Source organism: Muntiacus reevesi, chromosome 2 (genome assembly GCF_963930625.1).
Source record: "Muntiacus reevesi chromosome 2, mMunRee1.1, whole genome shotgun sequence".
Taxonomy (NCBI): Eukaryota; Metazoa; Chordata; class Mammalia; order Artiodactyla; family Cervidae; genus Muntiacus; species Muntiacus reevesi.
In genome coordinates this window covers 122,031,586-122,046,874 of record NC_089250.1, presented here as the reverse complement: position 1 = coordinate 122,046,874, position 15,289 = coordinate 122,031,586, and the positions used below count along the sequence as shown (strand labels likewise).

General features: G+C 45.5%; 1 protein-coding gene across 4 annotated transcripts in view; it reads right to left on the bottom strand.

Moving 5' to 3' along the window:
• WDFY4 (WDFY family member 4) overlaps window positions 1-15,289 on the bottom strand; it is a 247,190-nt gene that overhangs the window by 67,444 nt on the left and 164,457 nt on the right. For all 4 annotated transcript variants that reach the window (XM_065919941.1, XM_065919942.1, XM_065919943.1 and 1 more), the window contains 3 exons: window positions 8,044-8,192; window positions 4,381-4,501; window positions 1,199-1,284 (listed from right to left, as the gene is read on the bottom strand). In XM_065919941.1, coding sequence (XP_065776013.1) covers window positions 1,199-1,284; window positions 4,381-4,501; window positions 8,044-8,192 — 356 coding nt within the window. The remainder of the gene's footprint in view (window positions 1-1,198; window positions 1,285-4,380; window positions 4,502-8,043; window positions 8,193-15,289) is intronic.

Below are 15,289 nucleotides of genomic sequence, written 5' to 3'. Positions count from 1 at the left end.
GGCATTTCCATTGCCGATCTCAGCCACCACTGCAGTACTCCAGGGGCAGGTGCCATCTTGCTTTAATGCTCCTTGAACAAGCGTGGGGTATGGTTGGTACCACTCACTGCCTGAGCTATGGACGTAGAAGACTTCTAGCTCAACTGTGAAAAGCTTCGTGTAGCACATAGAAATCATAAGCGAACATGAACGTGAGGTGCAGCATTGCCTGTCTACTTCTTCAGTTTGGTTTAAAATGGAACTTGAAGACATTTTAGGAGGCGATATAACAGCAGTCCTTGGAAGAGCCTCAAAGGGAGAATCACAGTCAATGGAGATGTGCCCAGAACTGGCTCAGATGGCCTCTCTGCAAGAGTTGTTTTCTCCACTCTGGTCCTGCCCTTGGGACCCAGCAGCTGGTCCTGGTGCCAGTGATAGGCCAGGGCCAGCAGGAAGGTAAGGCTAGAATCTCTGAGCACAAAATCGCCCAGAACATGCAGGCCAGGGATGTTAAATCTCACCTCAGGACTTTTAGCCCCAGGTGAAGCTGAATATGACCACTCCTCTATTAACCCAGCTTCTGCGTCCTCTGTTCACGGCTAGGAACCTACCTTTTAACACCTTCTGGATTCTTTGCACACTCACATATCTCTAACTTTATAATATAAATATAAAATTTAAGATCTAGCTTAAATTTCTTAGATTGATTAATCTCTTTGGAGAACGTAAAGTTAAACAAAGACAATATGCTTCTCTCTTTAAGAAAAAAAGATGTTCCATGCAGAAGTGGGAAATCAGTTGTTAGGAATTCTTTCCAGTGAAATATGAAGTCAGAGCAACTAAAATTGGCAACTGGGATCAACAAAAATGATTAAGCCAAAAAAAAATTACTTGGAAAATTAAAAAATAAAGCCAGAAAATTCTGGAAGACCGATTAAATATGTTGTGTCTGCACATTTTTTTCCTTCCTTCAGTTTTTACTGTCCCAAATTACTTCAGTTCATGAAATAGAGCCTGTTTCCCAGGATTGAGAGAAGGAATTTTTATGGTTTTCTCTTTATTCTGTTCCATAACTCAAGAGTTCTGCGGGTAAGTTCTTTCTCGAGTCTAACCTAAATCCTGCTCACTGTGGGTGGAGAACAATCTCCTGAGAACACAGCTGTTCTGCTGCTGTTGGTTCATGATCAGTTTCCTTGGCAGAGGACTTTCAAATTCTTACCTTTTGAAGACTTTACTTCGATCACTGTTGTGGAAGACAAGAAACTTGGAATATCCATTTTGGAAAAAGATCTCCAGGGCAATGTCCTATAAAGAGAAACCCCTTTTACTGCTCCGAAGTTTCCTAGGATGGATGGAGACCTCCCTCCCCCGCCCCTTGCCCTGCGCTCCCACCCCACGGAGCCATGGTTGTCGGCCATCTGGGACTCTACGTCAGGTGTGGAAGGATTTCAGTCTAAAATGGACCCAGAGACATGAAAGGGCAAATCTCAGGCATGTGTGCTCTGGAAAACAGAACTTCAGAACTGAGAGATTGAGTTCCCATAGATGCTTAATTGGCGGAAGATGGAGACTTACCTACGAAGTAAAGAACATCCACCAAGAATCTCTCCCGTCCACAAACCACTGAACTTACTGCTTGGACTCTGAGTGGACACACCCACCTTGTTCTCTTTGCCAGTAGATACAGCCGACCTCAAACCCTCAACCCATTAGCCTATAGCTCACAAAAGTCTGCCTTTCCTCAGTGGTTATTCCTCTGCTTTCCTGAATCAACTCAATTTCTGGTAAATTCAAGCTTGCCTCAGTTACCTCCTTATTTAAGTTGACAAAGGCAACCCTTCCTAGTTAGTCCTTCCAACCTCCCACAAGGGATATGAAGACTTTGGTAACAGTGATGAATTGGAGTCTTCACAGAGTAAGTAGTACGGCAGGAGACCTCAGAGTTCCTTTGACTGAAGAAGGAAACAAGAGTCCAACACTCAGGAAAAATGAGGAGGGGACAAAAGGAGGAAAGTGCCCAATGACATCTTCAGACACTTCTACTCCTGAGTCAAGGGTTTCACTTCCTAAACCGAAGGATCATCTTACCAGAAACACTGGGGAACTGGTTGAGTGAGTGGATGCAAGCCTTAATCTGGGCAGCATCCTATGCTGACCTGCAGGCTTGAGGCACAGGACCTTTGCCAAAACCACTTTGCTGAGCCATTTTGATGTGGCCACACTGACATAGCAATGTCGCTTCAAGGGTATTTTGTTAACACCTAAATGAACCTGCCTGCCTTCCTTTTTCCTTTCTTAGACTTGGAATAGTGATAGAGTGAGCCCACATATAGGATGAAGCTCAGGGATGAGGTAGGGTCAGGGAGAGAATACTCAGTACATGAAGAAGGGCCTGGGAGAAGTGAGGTCTGAGCATGGAGGGAGAGATGGGGAGGGGGAGGGTCAGACTCAGAGATGGGGTGCTGCATCTAGCAACAGTCAGGTCCTGCTCCTTCCTGGCTGGAAGCGGGTTCTCAAAGTCCAGTTCATTAGACTTCTGAGCAGAGGGAAAGTATCTGTAATGATAATGTAGCAGCCTTCTCCTCTGCAGATGTACATAAGAGCCTCAGATTTTTTTTTTCTACATATAGAAGTATAAATAATGTGCAAAGAGATGATGAACATAGAATCTATGGAGCCCATGACTTGCCCCAGCAACCTCGAGTGCCCAGGCTCTGACTTCCTTCTGGGAGAATCTAGGGCTGGGCAAATGGGGGCCTTGCACATGAAGCTCTCCCAGCCCCACTTAGACATGCTCACACACCCTCCCACTTCTGGCTTCCACCACTGTCACGCTAACCAACCATCTGGAAACAATCTCCTTTGGGGAGAAAGACACTCACTTACTGATACTTAGTTGTTACTATGTATAACATGTAAATAGACATACAATTACTAAAAAAATAATTTTTGAGTGCTTGCTATGTGCTCAAAATGTGCTAAGTGCTATATTATGTAATGGTGGAAAAGACATGGGGTAGTGGTCTGTTCACTGGAGAGAAATGGAAGCCCAGAGGTGCCCAGCTGCGCAGAGCCAGGCTCAAGACTAGACCCATGCTGGCCTTGGTCAGAAGCATCAGCAAAGGGCCTCCTCCACCCACCCCTTTCTGGCTCACTCTCTGAGAAGGCCACTGAGGGCTGGCAAAATGGGAACCAACGCTTTGTGGACAAAAGCAAAAGAGAAGGAAAGAGAGGGAAAGAGCCAGTCAGAGCCAGCAGCTTGCCGGATCCTTGTCTGTGGGGGCAACTGATCCTCCCTACAATGAGCCCCTCTGAAAGGCTCCCTTGAGCTTTAGCTCCAGAGAATTAATAGTAATAAAAATAACAACGAGGCCTCCAGCAGGAGGGTCACGGGACAAAGAAGTTTACAAATGAAAGGTACACTTATTCTGTTCCAGAGGACCAAGCACTGTCTTGTTGGCCTATGCAGAATAGACACCCTGCAGGGAGAATGGGGGAAGGGGTCTGGGCCCCGCCCCTCTCACAGGGGTGGGCCCTCATCTCTTCCTCTGCCAGGTTGGGAGGCCCTTGGGCACAGTTGCAGCTTTGCTATGGCAGAGGTTGGACTGCTGAGGGCAAGATGTGTTTGAGGCCAGTGGGAACCCCAGAGTTCTTCCTCCTTTTGCCACTGAGGTGATGCTTCTAAACCAGGAGGTGTGCCTCTAAGGTAGGAGATGAGGAGTGTTTGGTTCTGACTCACTGACAACAGGACCCTGCCTCTGGAAGGAGTCCACTCTGTTTAGCGGCCAAATGAGCCCTTGAATACACCAGACAAGGTTCTGGGATCCTGGTCAGAGGGGACAATCAGGAGATCTCTAAATCACCTGGCACAGGAAATGATGGAGTTTGAAGGTAGAGGAAGATTTGAGGAGGGCAGAGGGGAGAGGTAGTAGCCTGAGGAGGTGTCCCCGCGGTCTGAACAGGGCAGACTGGCACTCAGCTCTCAGTCACCAGCTCTGCCATCAGGCAGTGGAGCTGCCCCATCCTGTATACCTGAGTCTCCGAGGCAGCTCTGGGGTATGTCGAGAGGAAAATAAAGCTCTTTGCTTTTTTGGGCTGGATCCTAAGTGACATGGTAAGAGAGAGAAGGGCCCACTGGCCAAATGGCAGGGACTGGGGAGAGGGTGAAGCAGAGGGCAGAACTCTGTCCCAGCCAGGGGACCAGCCCAACAGAAGCCAGGGGTATTCACAGGTGTCCCAAAGGACCCTGGGCTGTGCATGGGTGAAGGGGTCAAGGAGGTGTGCCCCTCCCACTCAGATGGGGCCTCGATGGCATCTGAACCAGGGTTAGGGTTAGGGTTAGGTCTTAGGGTTAGGGTTAGGGAAGGGAGGGTCCTTCTTTCGGGCCCTCCCAGGTCTCACCTGCAGGAGGAAGCGTGCCTGTCGGAGCTCCCTGAGATCACCGTAGCTGTGGCGCTGGCACGAGTAATGGTCAGAGGACCTGTCTTTGCTGCACATGTTGAAGATGAATGGGTCGCTAATGCTGGAAAGAAATCAATGCGTGCAGTGAGAGGGTGTCCAATGAGGGCTTGCTCCCCTGCCTGAACCGGAGTTTCTGGGACACATCAGGGGATGTGCCAGCACCCACTTACCTGATAAACCCTGACTGTGTCAGCCCTGCGCTGAGGGGTAATCTGGGACACTGGCTTTACCAGAGGAGGGGACACAAGGCAAGGGGGTCGCCTTCAGGACAGACAGTGACACAGGGTGCAGACGTAAGTGTGAGAAGGCTCTCTGGGTATCGGGGTCAGAAATGGGTTGGTGATGCGGTGGGGAAAAAGTGAAAGAGATGTGTAGTTAGGTATGGACAAATTTCAAGTTCCCGAAACATGAGGCAGAAAGATGAAGAGCCTCTACTAAACAGTCCCTGTTCAACACGGTCTCAGACAACATGGTCATAGTGTAACTTTTAATATGATATTCTTAACTAGGGAAATCACAGGACACTAAATGATAATCATGACGTTGATTGACTGGGTCTTTGGTAATGGAAGTGGATTTCAGATTAAAACATACTTTGATTTGTCCCACATTTGTATGGGACAAATCCAATTACCAGTTTATACCTGGAATTTACACCCAAATCATCTGCTAGATCACAAACTCTTTACCAGACTCAGCCCTCATCCGACTGAGCTGTGTATCTGTGGAGTCTACCCCAGTGCTGGTGTAAGACAGACTTTCAATAAGTATTTGTTGAATGAAATTAAACAGAGAGCTGATGCCTTAAAACTGTTGACTAAAAGTACCGATCATAAAAAGCCAGTTGGATGGTTTGGATTGCCACCAACTGAATCAAACGCTACATCTTGTGAGCTTGGCTGCCACTGTTATGGGTTGAATAGTGTCCCCCGGAAGATGTAGGTTGACGTCCTAATCCCCAGTACCTCAGAATGTAATTTTACTTAGAAATAGGTAAATAACAGAGGTAATAAAAGTGAGGTCATGAAGATAGTTCCCAATCCAGTAAGACTAGTATCCCCCAGTAAAAGGGAAACTTAGACATGGAGACAGACACACACAGGGAGAAGATGGCCATGTGACTGGAGTGATGTGTCTATAAGCCTTAGACCATCAGGGATGGCCAGGAAACACTAGCAGCTTGAAGAGGCAAGGAAGGATCCTCCCCTAAAGCAATAGAGGGAGCACGGCCCTGCTGTCACCTTGATTTCAGACTTCTAGCGTCCAGAATTGAGGGATAATAAATTTTTAAGAAGCCACCCAGTTTTTGATATTTTGTACAACAGCCCCAGAAAACTAGTTACACGGAAAACACAGTTACCCTGTTCAGCCAAGAAGGAATCTTCCTCAAAGCAAAATATAACCTTCTAGAAAGGGTCTTGCTTTCTGAGTAAAGTTACAAAGTACCTGAGTCCAATAAGTGCTAGAGGATTGGCAGTGTTCTTGAGTTTTATTTGGGATGTTTTCATGGTACATCAGGGAGTCTCTTTCAAGGTCTAAGGCTCAACTATACTCAAATTGATGGCAGTCTTTTAGAGAAACATTTCAGAGTTGACTCAGCTTTATTTTTAACTGGCTTATTTATATATCTTCCTTAGTCTTCATGGTCAAAATAAGACTTAATCTCCATTGATCTCACATGATCTAATGGCCCATCTCTGAGAATCACATCTCCACAAGTGCCAGCATTTTCTTCAGGCAGTAGACAATGGCTTAGAGAGAAAACACTGTCTGGTTTAACAAACACTTTTTTGAGGTATGGTGACTAAAATTACCTATGTAATTCTAAGGTAGTTAAACATTCTCACTACTCTCCTACTTGCATTCTAGAAAAGGACATTTCAAGACTTGAGTACATTCAATCTAACAACTGGGTGTCTATTAAAAGTGCAAATATAGTCAATTGGATCATGATTACATGCAGCTCATAAACACAATTTACCTAATCAATAAGATCTTATCCAACACTAACCAGAGGTGGAGAGTGAAGCAATGGATTATGCGAGTCATTTCATGGGCACTCCATGCATATGGGTGGAGTAGAAAGCTTTCATCAGCTCTCAGAAAGGCGAGTCTGCAGACCCATTGTCCATATTGATCAGTATCAATAAAACATGAGCAATAAAATGAGATGAGTGTGCCAAGTATTAATTATATGCCTGCCTTGAAAAAGCATAGAAGATTCACTGCAATCAGTGAACATTTGGTATGGATAAAAGATGGAAGTTAGCAGACAGAAGAAGGCCAAGCATTTTAAAACAAACCTAAATCAAAGGAGGGTTGGGCTGACATCTATCCTTCCACATTCCTTAAATTTTTGGTTCTTCACATAGGCTGGAAATAATATGCCTCCTGGGAGTTAAAATTCTTGCTTATTGGCAGGTGAGACTCTTGTTCCTCTGTCAATAGTCTTAAATAGTGGTTCTCAAAATGTGGTCCCAGACCAGTAGCATGAGCATTAGCTGTGAATTTGGTAAAACCTTAGGCCCTAACCCAGATCTATCAACTTAGAAACTGGGATGATGGTGGGTCCCAGAAGTCTATTTTATCAAGTCCTCCAGGTGAGTCAATGTAATTTAGCTTGAGAGCCACTGGGCTAAGAGGTTATCTTGTCATCACTTGAGCTTTGGCTAACTAGAAAAGAAATTGGCATCTAAATTTCTTCACAAGTGATGAAAACATACAACTGACAATAACTAGCAAAAGTGCAAACACAATCAATTTGGTTTTGAATGGCAATACTTCATAAACACTAGAGAATTATTCAATAAGGGCTGCTGATTGAACCCAAATACACCAACTATCAATACATTTGATCCTAGAGAACTTCAGAATTTCCTGTCAAAGATCTCTGGTATTAGTTGGTATAAAAATGACTTCAAATGTCTACCCAAATCTCACTCATCCTTCAAGACCCAAATCTTAGCTCATTTCTTCAAGTAGCTGTCCCTCACCATACTAGCCACATATCATCCCTCCAAGTGTGAATGAACCCTGAAGAGACCTCGCATAACATGTATTTTGTCCCTTGATGATAGTGTGCTCCAAACTCTTTCCAAAAGAACATGTATATGCTGCTGATTGTATTATGGGCCTTGCAGGGATAAAGAGGCAGTGCCTGATGTCTTGCACAAGGATCAACAAGCAAGAATTTGTTGACTCAGTTATGCATATATATACATTATTTTTTAGCAGTATTTAACACAAAATTGTAAATTAACTATACTCCAATTTAAAAAAAAAAAAGTTGTTGAATAAGTACACTGATGGGACTGGATTCTATTATCCAAATAACCTAAAGAGCGATCCCTTTTGTCCTGTGGTGCATTTCATAGCAGGAGAACCTGAGGAGCTGCTGTATGGTTAACTGCTCCAGATTTTAGCTTTGGGGAATCCTAGTCATGGATGCCGATGCCTTAAGGTTCTTTTCTTTTACCTCATGGCTCAGTTTCCAGCCCAAACCTGAGCCCATAGAAAGAACAAGGTGGGAGGCATAGGCGTGGGGTGGCTGAGAAGGCAGCTTGGGGTCAGGGCAGAATCTGCCAGGATTGGAGGGGCACTCACTTGGATAAGCAGTGGCGGGTGCAGTAGACATCACCCACGGGAGAGAGCGTGAAGTTCTCGCAGATGTAGAAGTGCTGCTGGCCGAAGAGCAGGAGCCCTTCGCAGACCAGGTGGCCCTGCACGATGACCAGGGAGTACTTCTGCGTCACCTGCAGGGAGAGAGTGCCAGAGTCAGGCCATGCATGCGGGAAACACGCCCGACTTCTTAAGGAGGACAGGTGGGCAGTGTCTGGTCGCCCACTGAGCATCGGGAAGTGAGAGTAGCACCCTGTAAATGACAGAGCTGCTGCCCCCCAGCTGCACTGCTCTGCACAGTCTAAATGGGACTTCTACACCCAACACCCTGTTTCATTATTTCACCTACCCAAGGCCACCATATCGCACTAAGGCAAGTGGATGAGTGTTCATTGCTATTTTGAACATGTTAACATTTTCCCCCTTACTTTAAGTTCCTCTACAAACATGTAAAACACTCCTCAGTAAACAATGAGCAAAGTTTTTGAGGTCTGAGGCATCACTCAGTTATAGAAGTGAAGAAATTTGTCAAGAAAACAGCTGGAAAGTGACTAGGACAGGGCTGGAACCAGGTCTGCCTAGAACCACAAGTGCAAGACTGGTACTACTGTCTGCAAAGGCCAAGGCTGCTCCAAAGTGCGTGCAGAGGAGGCACCAGCTGTGCCCAGATCCCTTCTTTCTGGTTCAAGCACATTCTCTCAGCAGCTGGAGATGCTGGCAGTTTCTCAGAATCCCCTCAGCTAAAGAGAGTACCTGTCATGGGTCATGTCCCCGTCTCAGTGGTCATCTGTCCCCAACAACGGGTCGGCGCAGAGGCAAACAGACTGGGCCCTTTGCCTCCATTCACTGTGAGCTCCTGTGGGCTCAGCCGAGGTCTGGCTGAGACTGCAGTGAGGGTGCACATCCTGCACCCCATCTAGCAACCCACACTCCCAATAAACATGACGCGTGCACCTCTGGCTCAGTGTTGGCTTTCTGGGGAGACTGACCTGGGATGATGTCTTGGTATGAACCAGAGTCCCACATTAAGTAAGGACTAGTTGGGTCCTTACATAGAATAAATCTCTGAAGGAATGAGTGGGAGAATACATGAATTCTCAGTGACGGGAGCTCAAAGGAACCAGAGTAAGATCAAGGCCAACATTTTCTCAGGATAATTCTGTGCTAATTTCAGCTATACAAAAGAGGAACTGACTTCAAAAAAACAAACAACTTACTATATAACCATTGGGCTTCCCTGGTGGCTCAGATGGTAAAGAATCTGCCTGCAATGAAGGAGACCAATGTTCGATCCCTGGGTCAGGAAGATGCCCTGGAGAAAGGAATAGCTACCTTGTTCAGTATTCTTGACTGAAGAATCCCATGGACAGAGGAGCCTGGCAGGCTACAGTCCAGAGGGTCGCAAAGAGTTGGACATGACTGAGTGACTAACACTTTCACATAAACATTGTAAACTTTTTACGAATAATCCTTACAACTGGGAAAGAAAAATTTTACTAGTCTAATTTAGAGATGAAAAAGAAAGAAGATGCACCAAAGATGGGTAAATGGAAGAGCCTGGGGTTAAAGCTAAGCTCCCTGCTCACCTTTGGGAGCAATGATGGGGCAACAGAGATGAAACCTGGAAAGAAGCCCTGTACACCAGTGCTCACACCCACTTCAAATGGGATTTAGCCAAAGTGAGGGACAAACAAGATAAGCAAGAACCCTACCCTCGTGGGACTTAAAATCCAGTGGGGGAAGACACATCCATCAATACATTATCAAAAACTGTGATATGTACTGAAAGAAGAAAAAAAAAAAGCATGTTGATAATGATATAAGGCAGAGAGAAACTTGGAGGGGACACTATCTCAGACAAACTCTGAGACCTGAAGGATGGAAATGAGTAGTCATGGCAAGGCTGGGAGAAGAAATTTCATGGAACACGAATATCCATCTCAGAGCATAGAGGCAAGAAGGGCAGATTTGAGGAGCAGAAGAGAGGTCAGTGTGGCTGGTGAAGCTGGAAAGCAGGCATGCTCAGATCCTGAGGGCCCTAGGTGTCTTCATTTTCCTTAGAAGGCCCCCATGTACTCATAAATATAAAATCTGTCTGCACTTCTCCTGTCAATCTGCCTTCTGTCAACTCAATGCTGTAGCCTAAATAGAGACTCTAAGGGGGTAGAGGAAAAGTTTTATCTCTCCTGCAGTATAATCTTCCAAAGAGATTCTGTGCCTACATAGTTGGTTTTATACATATTATCTTTTTTTTTTTTTTAACACAAATAGCATATTCATACAGCTACTGGTCTGCATCTAGTTGTCTTCCTTAATAGGCCATCTAGGAGCCCTTTCCAAATCACTTCTTACAGAGCTGTCTCACTTTTATTAAAAGATACAGACCATTAGTTTGCATGGATGTGCTACAACCTTCTATTGATTTGTTTTCAAATGTTTTAACATTATAAGTGATGCTGCAGTGACAATCCTTGTGCATAGGTCACTTTGAACACATATGTAAATCTGTAGTAAATCTTGTAAATTCCTAGAAGTAGAACTGCAGGTCAAGGATGTGGACATTTTATACTCTGGTCTAATGCCAGACTGCCCTCCTGCAAGGTGACGCTAATTTACACTCCCACCAGCATTGGTGGAGGGTGTTTATGCTTCCTACGCCAAGCTGTTGAAGCTTCTTCTCTTACGCCTTTGTACGGAGGATACTTCATCCTCAAGTTCACATGGTCGGATGTGGGGCCCGAGTACACAGGCCTGGGTACTTCCCTGGCCTCTCCTGTCCCTGTGACGCCCCACCCTTGCCCAGACTCTGTGGTGCCAACAGCAGGGGCTGCAGCATGTTCTCATGATCTCCTGGTGTTTTCCTTTGGGGGAGAATTAAGTAATAATCAGAATAAACCAAATCACAAGAAGAATGTCTGGTGAGAGCTGGGTCAATAGCTTAAAAATGGATTCTGCTAGAAAAGGACAACATTCTAAATATTGGAAAATGAGCCCAAGTGAACTATTCCCTGCTCTTCCATTTCAATTAACCCTAAGAGGGCTCCATCACCAAGTTCACTTGTGATGAAGAAATCCCTCCTGCCATGATTCTATCAATCACTTTAAAAAGAGTGGAACTTCAGCTCCATAAGTAGAACATTTTTAAGATCGGCTAAGTGATATATTTTCACTCCTAATGGGTGGATAAGTAAGCACACAGCCACACCTGGCCCAGGTATGATAAGGAACAGGTTGTCTGGAGGTCCAAAACCGCCAGAGTTAAAGTTAGAGGGGAACAATGTGCTGGGACATTCTGTGGAAGCCCATGCCAGCACATTCTCCTAGAGGCAGGCCTCAGTCTGATGTCTGCAAAAGGGGAAGTTCAGCTGGAGGCTCTCTCAAGACTTCTTCCAGCGCTATTAGTCTACAACTTAGCGCAACACCTTAATTTTACAGGTAGAAAATGTAGGATTCAGCACTATCACATGAGGTATCCAGTAACAGAGCTAACGTGTACATTCTCTCATTGTTGCTGTTGTTTAGTTGCTCAGTCCTGTCCGACTCTTTGCGACCCCATGGACTGTAGCCTGTAAGGTTCCTCTGTCCATGGGATTTTCCAAGCAAGTATACTGGAGTGGGCTGCCATTCACTTCTCCAGGGGATCTTCTTGACTCAGGGATCAAACCAGCGACTCCTGCACTGCACGCAGATTCTTTACCACTGAGCCACCTGGGAAGCCCACATTCTGTCACACTTGTCTGCAAAATCTACTGCAAAGAAAGCTTCAGCTCTGTTCACAGGTGTCAGACTTCTCTTTTCATACATCTGCTCACCTAGACCTTGTTAACAATAAATTCTGCTACACTGGTGTCTGGAATAAGTATTCTCTCTCTCTCTCTTTTTAAAACAGCACAGATTGCTGAGTAAAAGTTAAGTATCAAAAAGGAAAGAGGCTATTCAACTCCATTTACATTGACTACCTATAAACTCAGACATCTACTTTTTCCACACGGATGACTTTTAGATGAAGCATTCTGTCACACTAGTAGTCAAAGAAATGTATATTAAAACAATAAGGAGACACTATTTTTTATATGTCAACTTGGCAAATCTGAGAAGAAATATAATGCAAAGATCTATTGATGGCAACTCATCTTTTTAGATGGAGACAAGGAGCTGGGATGACCCCTGTCTGCCTGCATCTGCCATTTCCACAAATGAGTCTGCAAACAACCAAACCTTCGGCCTTTCTCTGCTGGCTCTGAGGAGACCAAATGGAAAAGGATGGAAACTGAAAAGGATTACAAGTTCTGAAGTCTGTTCAAAGCGCAGTGCATGGCACTAACTGCATTTACTAAGGATCCACGCATCAGTGGTTAAAGTCGGAACATGTTTCTAGCTAGGGCAGCTCTGGATATTGTAAAACCCATACCCATGAATCTCAGCATTTACTTGAAAAGTTTAGGTAAGAGAGTCGCCCGGGCAGCTTGTTAAAGTTAATATTCCCAGGTTACATCCCAGTTGTTCTGATTCAGCAGGTACAGAGTGGGTACTGGAATCTGCATTTGAATAGGCAGGCCAGATGATTCTGATGCTGATGACCTGAAGACCACTCTTAGAAACTGAGCCAGGGACACCAGCCAGGCTACGAAAGCTGAGGTCCCGTCTTATGCAAACCTATGGCTACCACTCACTCATTTGCTCATACTTTCATTTAATAGAGATGTGTTAGATGTTTTAGCCTGTGCCCCTATGCAAACACAAGGGGAGATAAAGCACATGTCTGTGGTGTTTGTGGTTGGACAGGAAAGAGAGGAGAATAGCAACTGTCCTCAAAGAGCGTGGTGTTGGAGGGAAGCACACATACACTGGGGACAAGAGGAGAGTGCCTGGCCCAGACAGAGTCCCGAGAGGGAGCAGAGGTGACATCAGAGCAGTGAGTCTCGAGATAGTGACCTCAAGGCTGTGGTTATGAGTTAAGAAGATTAAAAACAGAGGAGAAAATTTCCAAGGCACAAAGGCTTGAGACAGTGGGACATGTTTGGAGAATATAAGCAATTCTGTATAATTAGAGTAAAAAGGCAGGTGTGTGTGCATGCACACTTGCACACTCATGTAAGGGTGAGAGAAGCGAGTCCAGGGAAGCACAGGGCCAGCTCAGAAGGGCACGAAGTGTGCCAAAGAGAGCCTCAGAAGGTTTTCAGTAGGGACCACATGTGTAGCTCTGCATTCTAGAAAGTCAGTCATGGTGACCCACCTTGGGGGGAAGATTCTACATGAGAGGATTAACACACTTCTTCACTTTCTACAAATGACTTCAGCTAAAAATACCTATGAAGAGCTTGATGCTGCTCTCTGCTGTTCAACACAAAAAAGATCTCCCTTTAAGCTGATTTCGTTTCTAACAAAGTCATGCTAATATTTTACATTGAGTCTGTATGAAAAAATAAATGTTTAGTTTTTCATGTAATTAATTACATATTACATGGATTAAATAATTAATTCATGTAATTAATTAATTTTCATGAAATTAATTGATTTCATGTAATTTTCAAGCAACAGTAAAAAGAACTCCCATGGGAGTTCTGACTCTGGACTGGGTCTGGAAGCACATTTTTTAAGTGGATACACTTTTGCAAGCAGCTCTGTGGAGGAGGGGCAAGGGACGCAGCAGCTGACACAAGCCCACGGTTAACATGCATTAAATAAGCCACTCCTCGTGTCAAATGGAGCTGTTTGCAGAGAAATGTGTTTGTGGTTCTGGGAATCATTAATCAATGGCGCAAAAGTGGCATAGAATAATTACTGTCCCAGGTATCGCTGGAGGCGATCAGAGTTCTCACATAGAAATGAATTAAGCTGCTGCCATTCTGAGCTCTGGTCTGCTGGCTTCCCCCAGAGGCCTCTGTGGGGACAAGCCATCCAGAAGTGTGTGAGGAGATGTGTCCTGCAGTCTCCTGGGCTTCTGAGATGGCAGGGGAGCAGGGGCAGGACTCACCGTGAGGCTGCCTGCCCACTTTCTGTGATGGCCACTGAAGGCAGGTGCTCTGGTTTTTCTGAGTGCGGGCGCACACCTGCCACATACACCCTGCGTGGGTGCGTTTTCACTCAGAAAGCACACGAGACCCACAAGGTCTCATGGAGACATCTGAGTTAGGAGAATTCTCAACAATGCTGACATTGTCTCAACAACGCTGAATTAGAATTACAACAATACTTACTACAAAATGTCTCAACACAAGCAGAAAATATTAGTCTGAGGAAATGAAGAAAATAACCGTCTATACACACACACACAAACACACACACACACACACATACCCCTGCTGTGGGCACACTTCCTGTATCTTTGCTTGAACTGTTTCATGGTGTGTGTGTGTGTGTGTGTGTGTGTGTGTGCGCGCGCGCGCGTGCGCAAGCTCAGTCATGTCCAACTCTTTGCCACACCATGGGCTGTGTAGACTAACAGGTTCCTCTGTCCATGTCATTTTCCAGTCAAGAATACTGGAGTGGGTTGCCATTTCCTTCTCCAGGGGTCTTCCCAACACAGAGATCAAACCTGCGTCTCTTGAATCTCCTGCATTGGCAGGCAGATTCTTCACCATTTGCACCATGGCTCCTCGATGGGGCAAGTGATGAGCTGGGACAGATTGAAAGAATCAAGGCGTGAGTGGATCTCTTTCCTGCTGAGATGATGAAGGATGGAACAGAAGGTCAGAGTAGAACCCAGGAGAAACCTGACCTGCTGGGCGGAGGCCTGTCTGGGGTTCGACGCCGTCCATAGATGAGCACTTCCTCGTTTGCACTGACAGGCCCTTCCCCACTTCCTCAAGGTCATCGCTTGGTGTTCAGAGTTAATACCTCATTTCCCCCTTTTTCTTGGACAGAAAGAACGAATCCTATGATACTATTAAAGGAAGAGTCATGGTCACAGTAATAATAGCAGGTACAAGCCATCGAGAGCTCCTCTGTGCCTGGCACAGAGTCTAGGGTGAGGACATGCAATATAAGCGGTGGAGGTGGAACTGGGGCCAGACCCCTGCCCACTCTGCCTAAAGGGAGCCTGTCTCCACGGGGCCCTCGCTTGTCACCTAGAACTTCTCCAGGGAGCGGGTGTATCTGGTGGTTTGGTCCACTGACCTTGCAGGAATTCAGCTGAATCAGAAAGCAGTCTCTTCCACAATTAACCATAAAGCCAGAGCAAATGAGCACAACTCAACAAAATGGATCAAAACAACTTGTGCAAAGAACA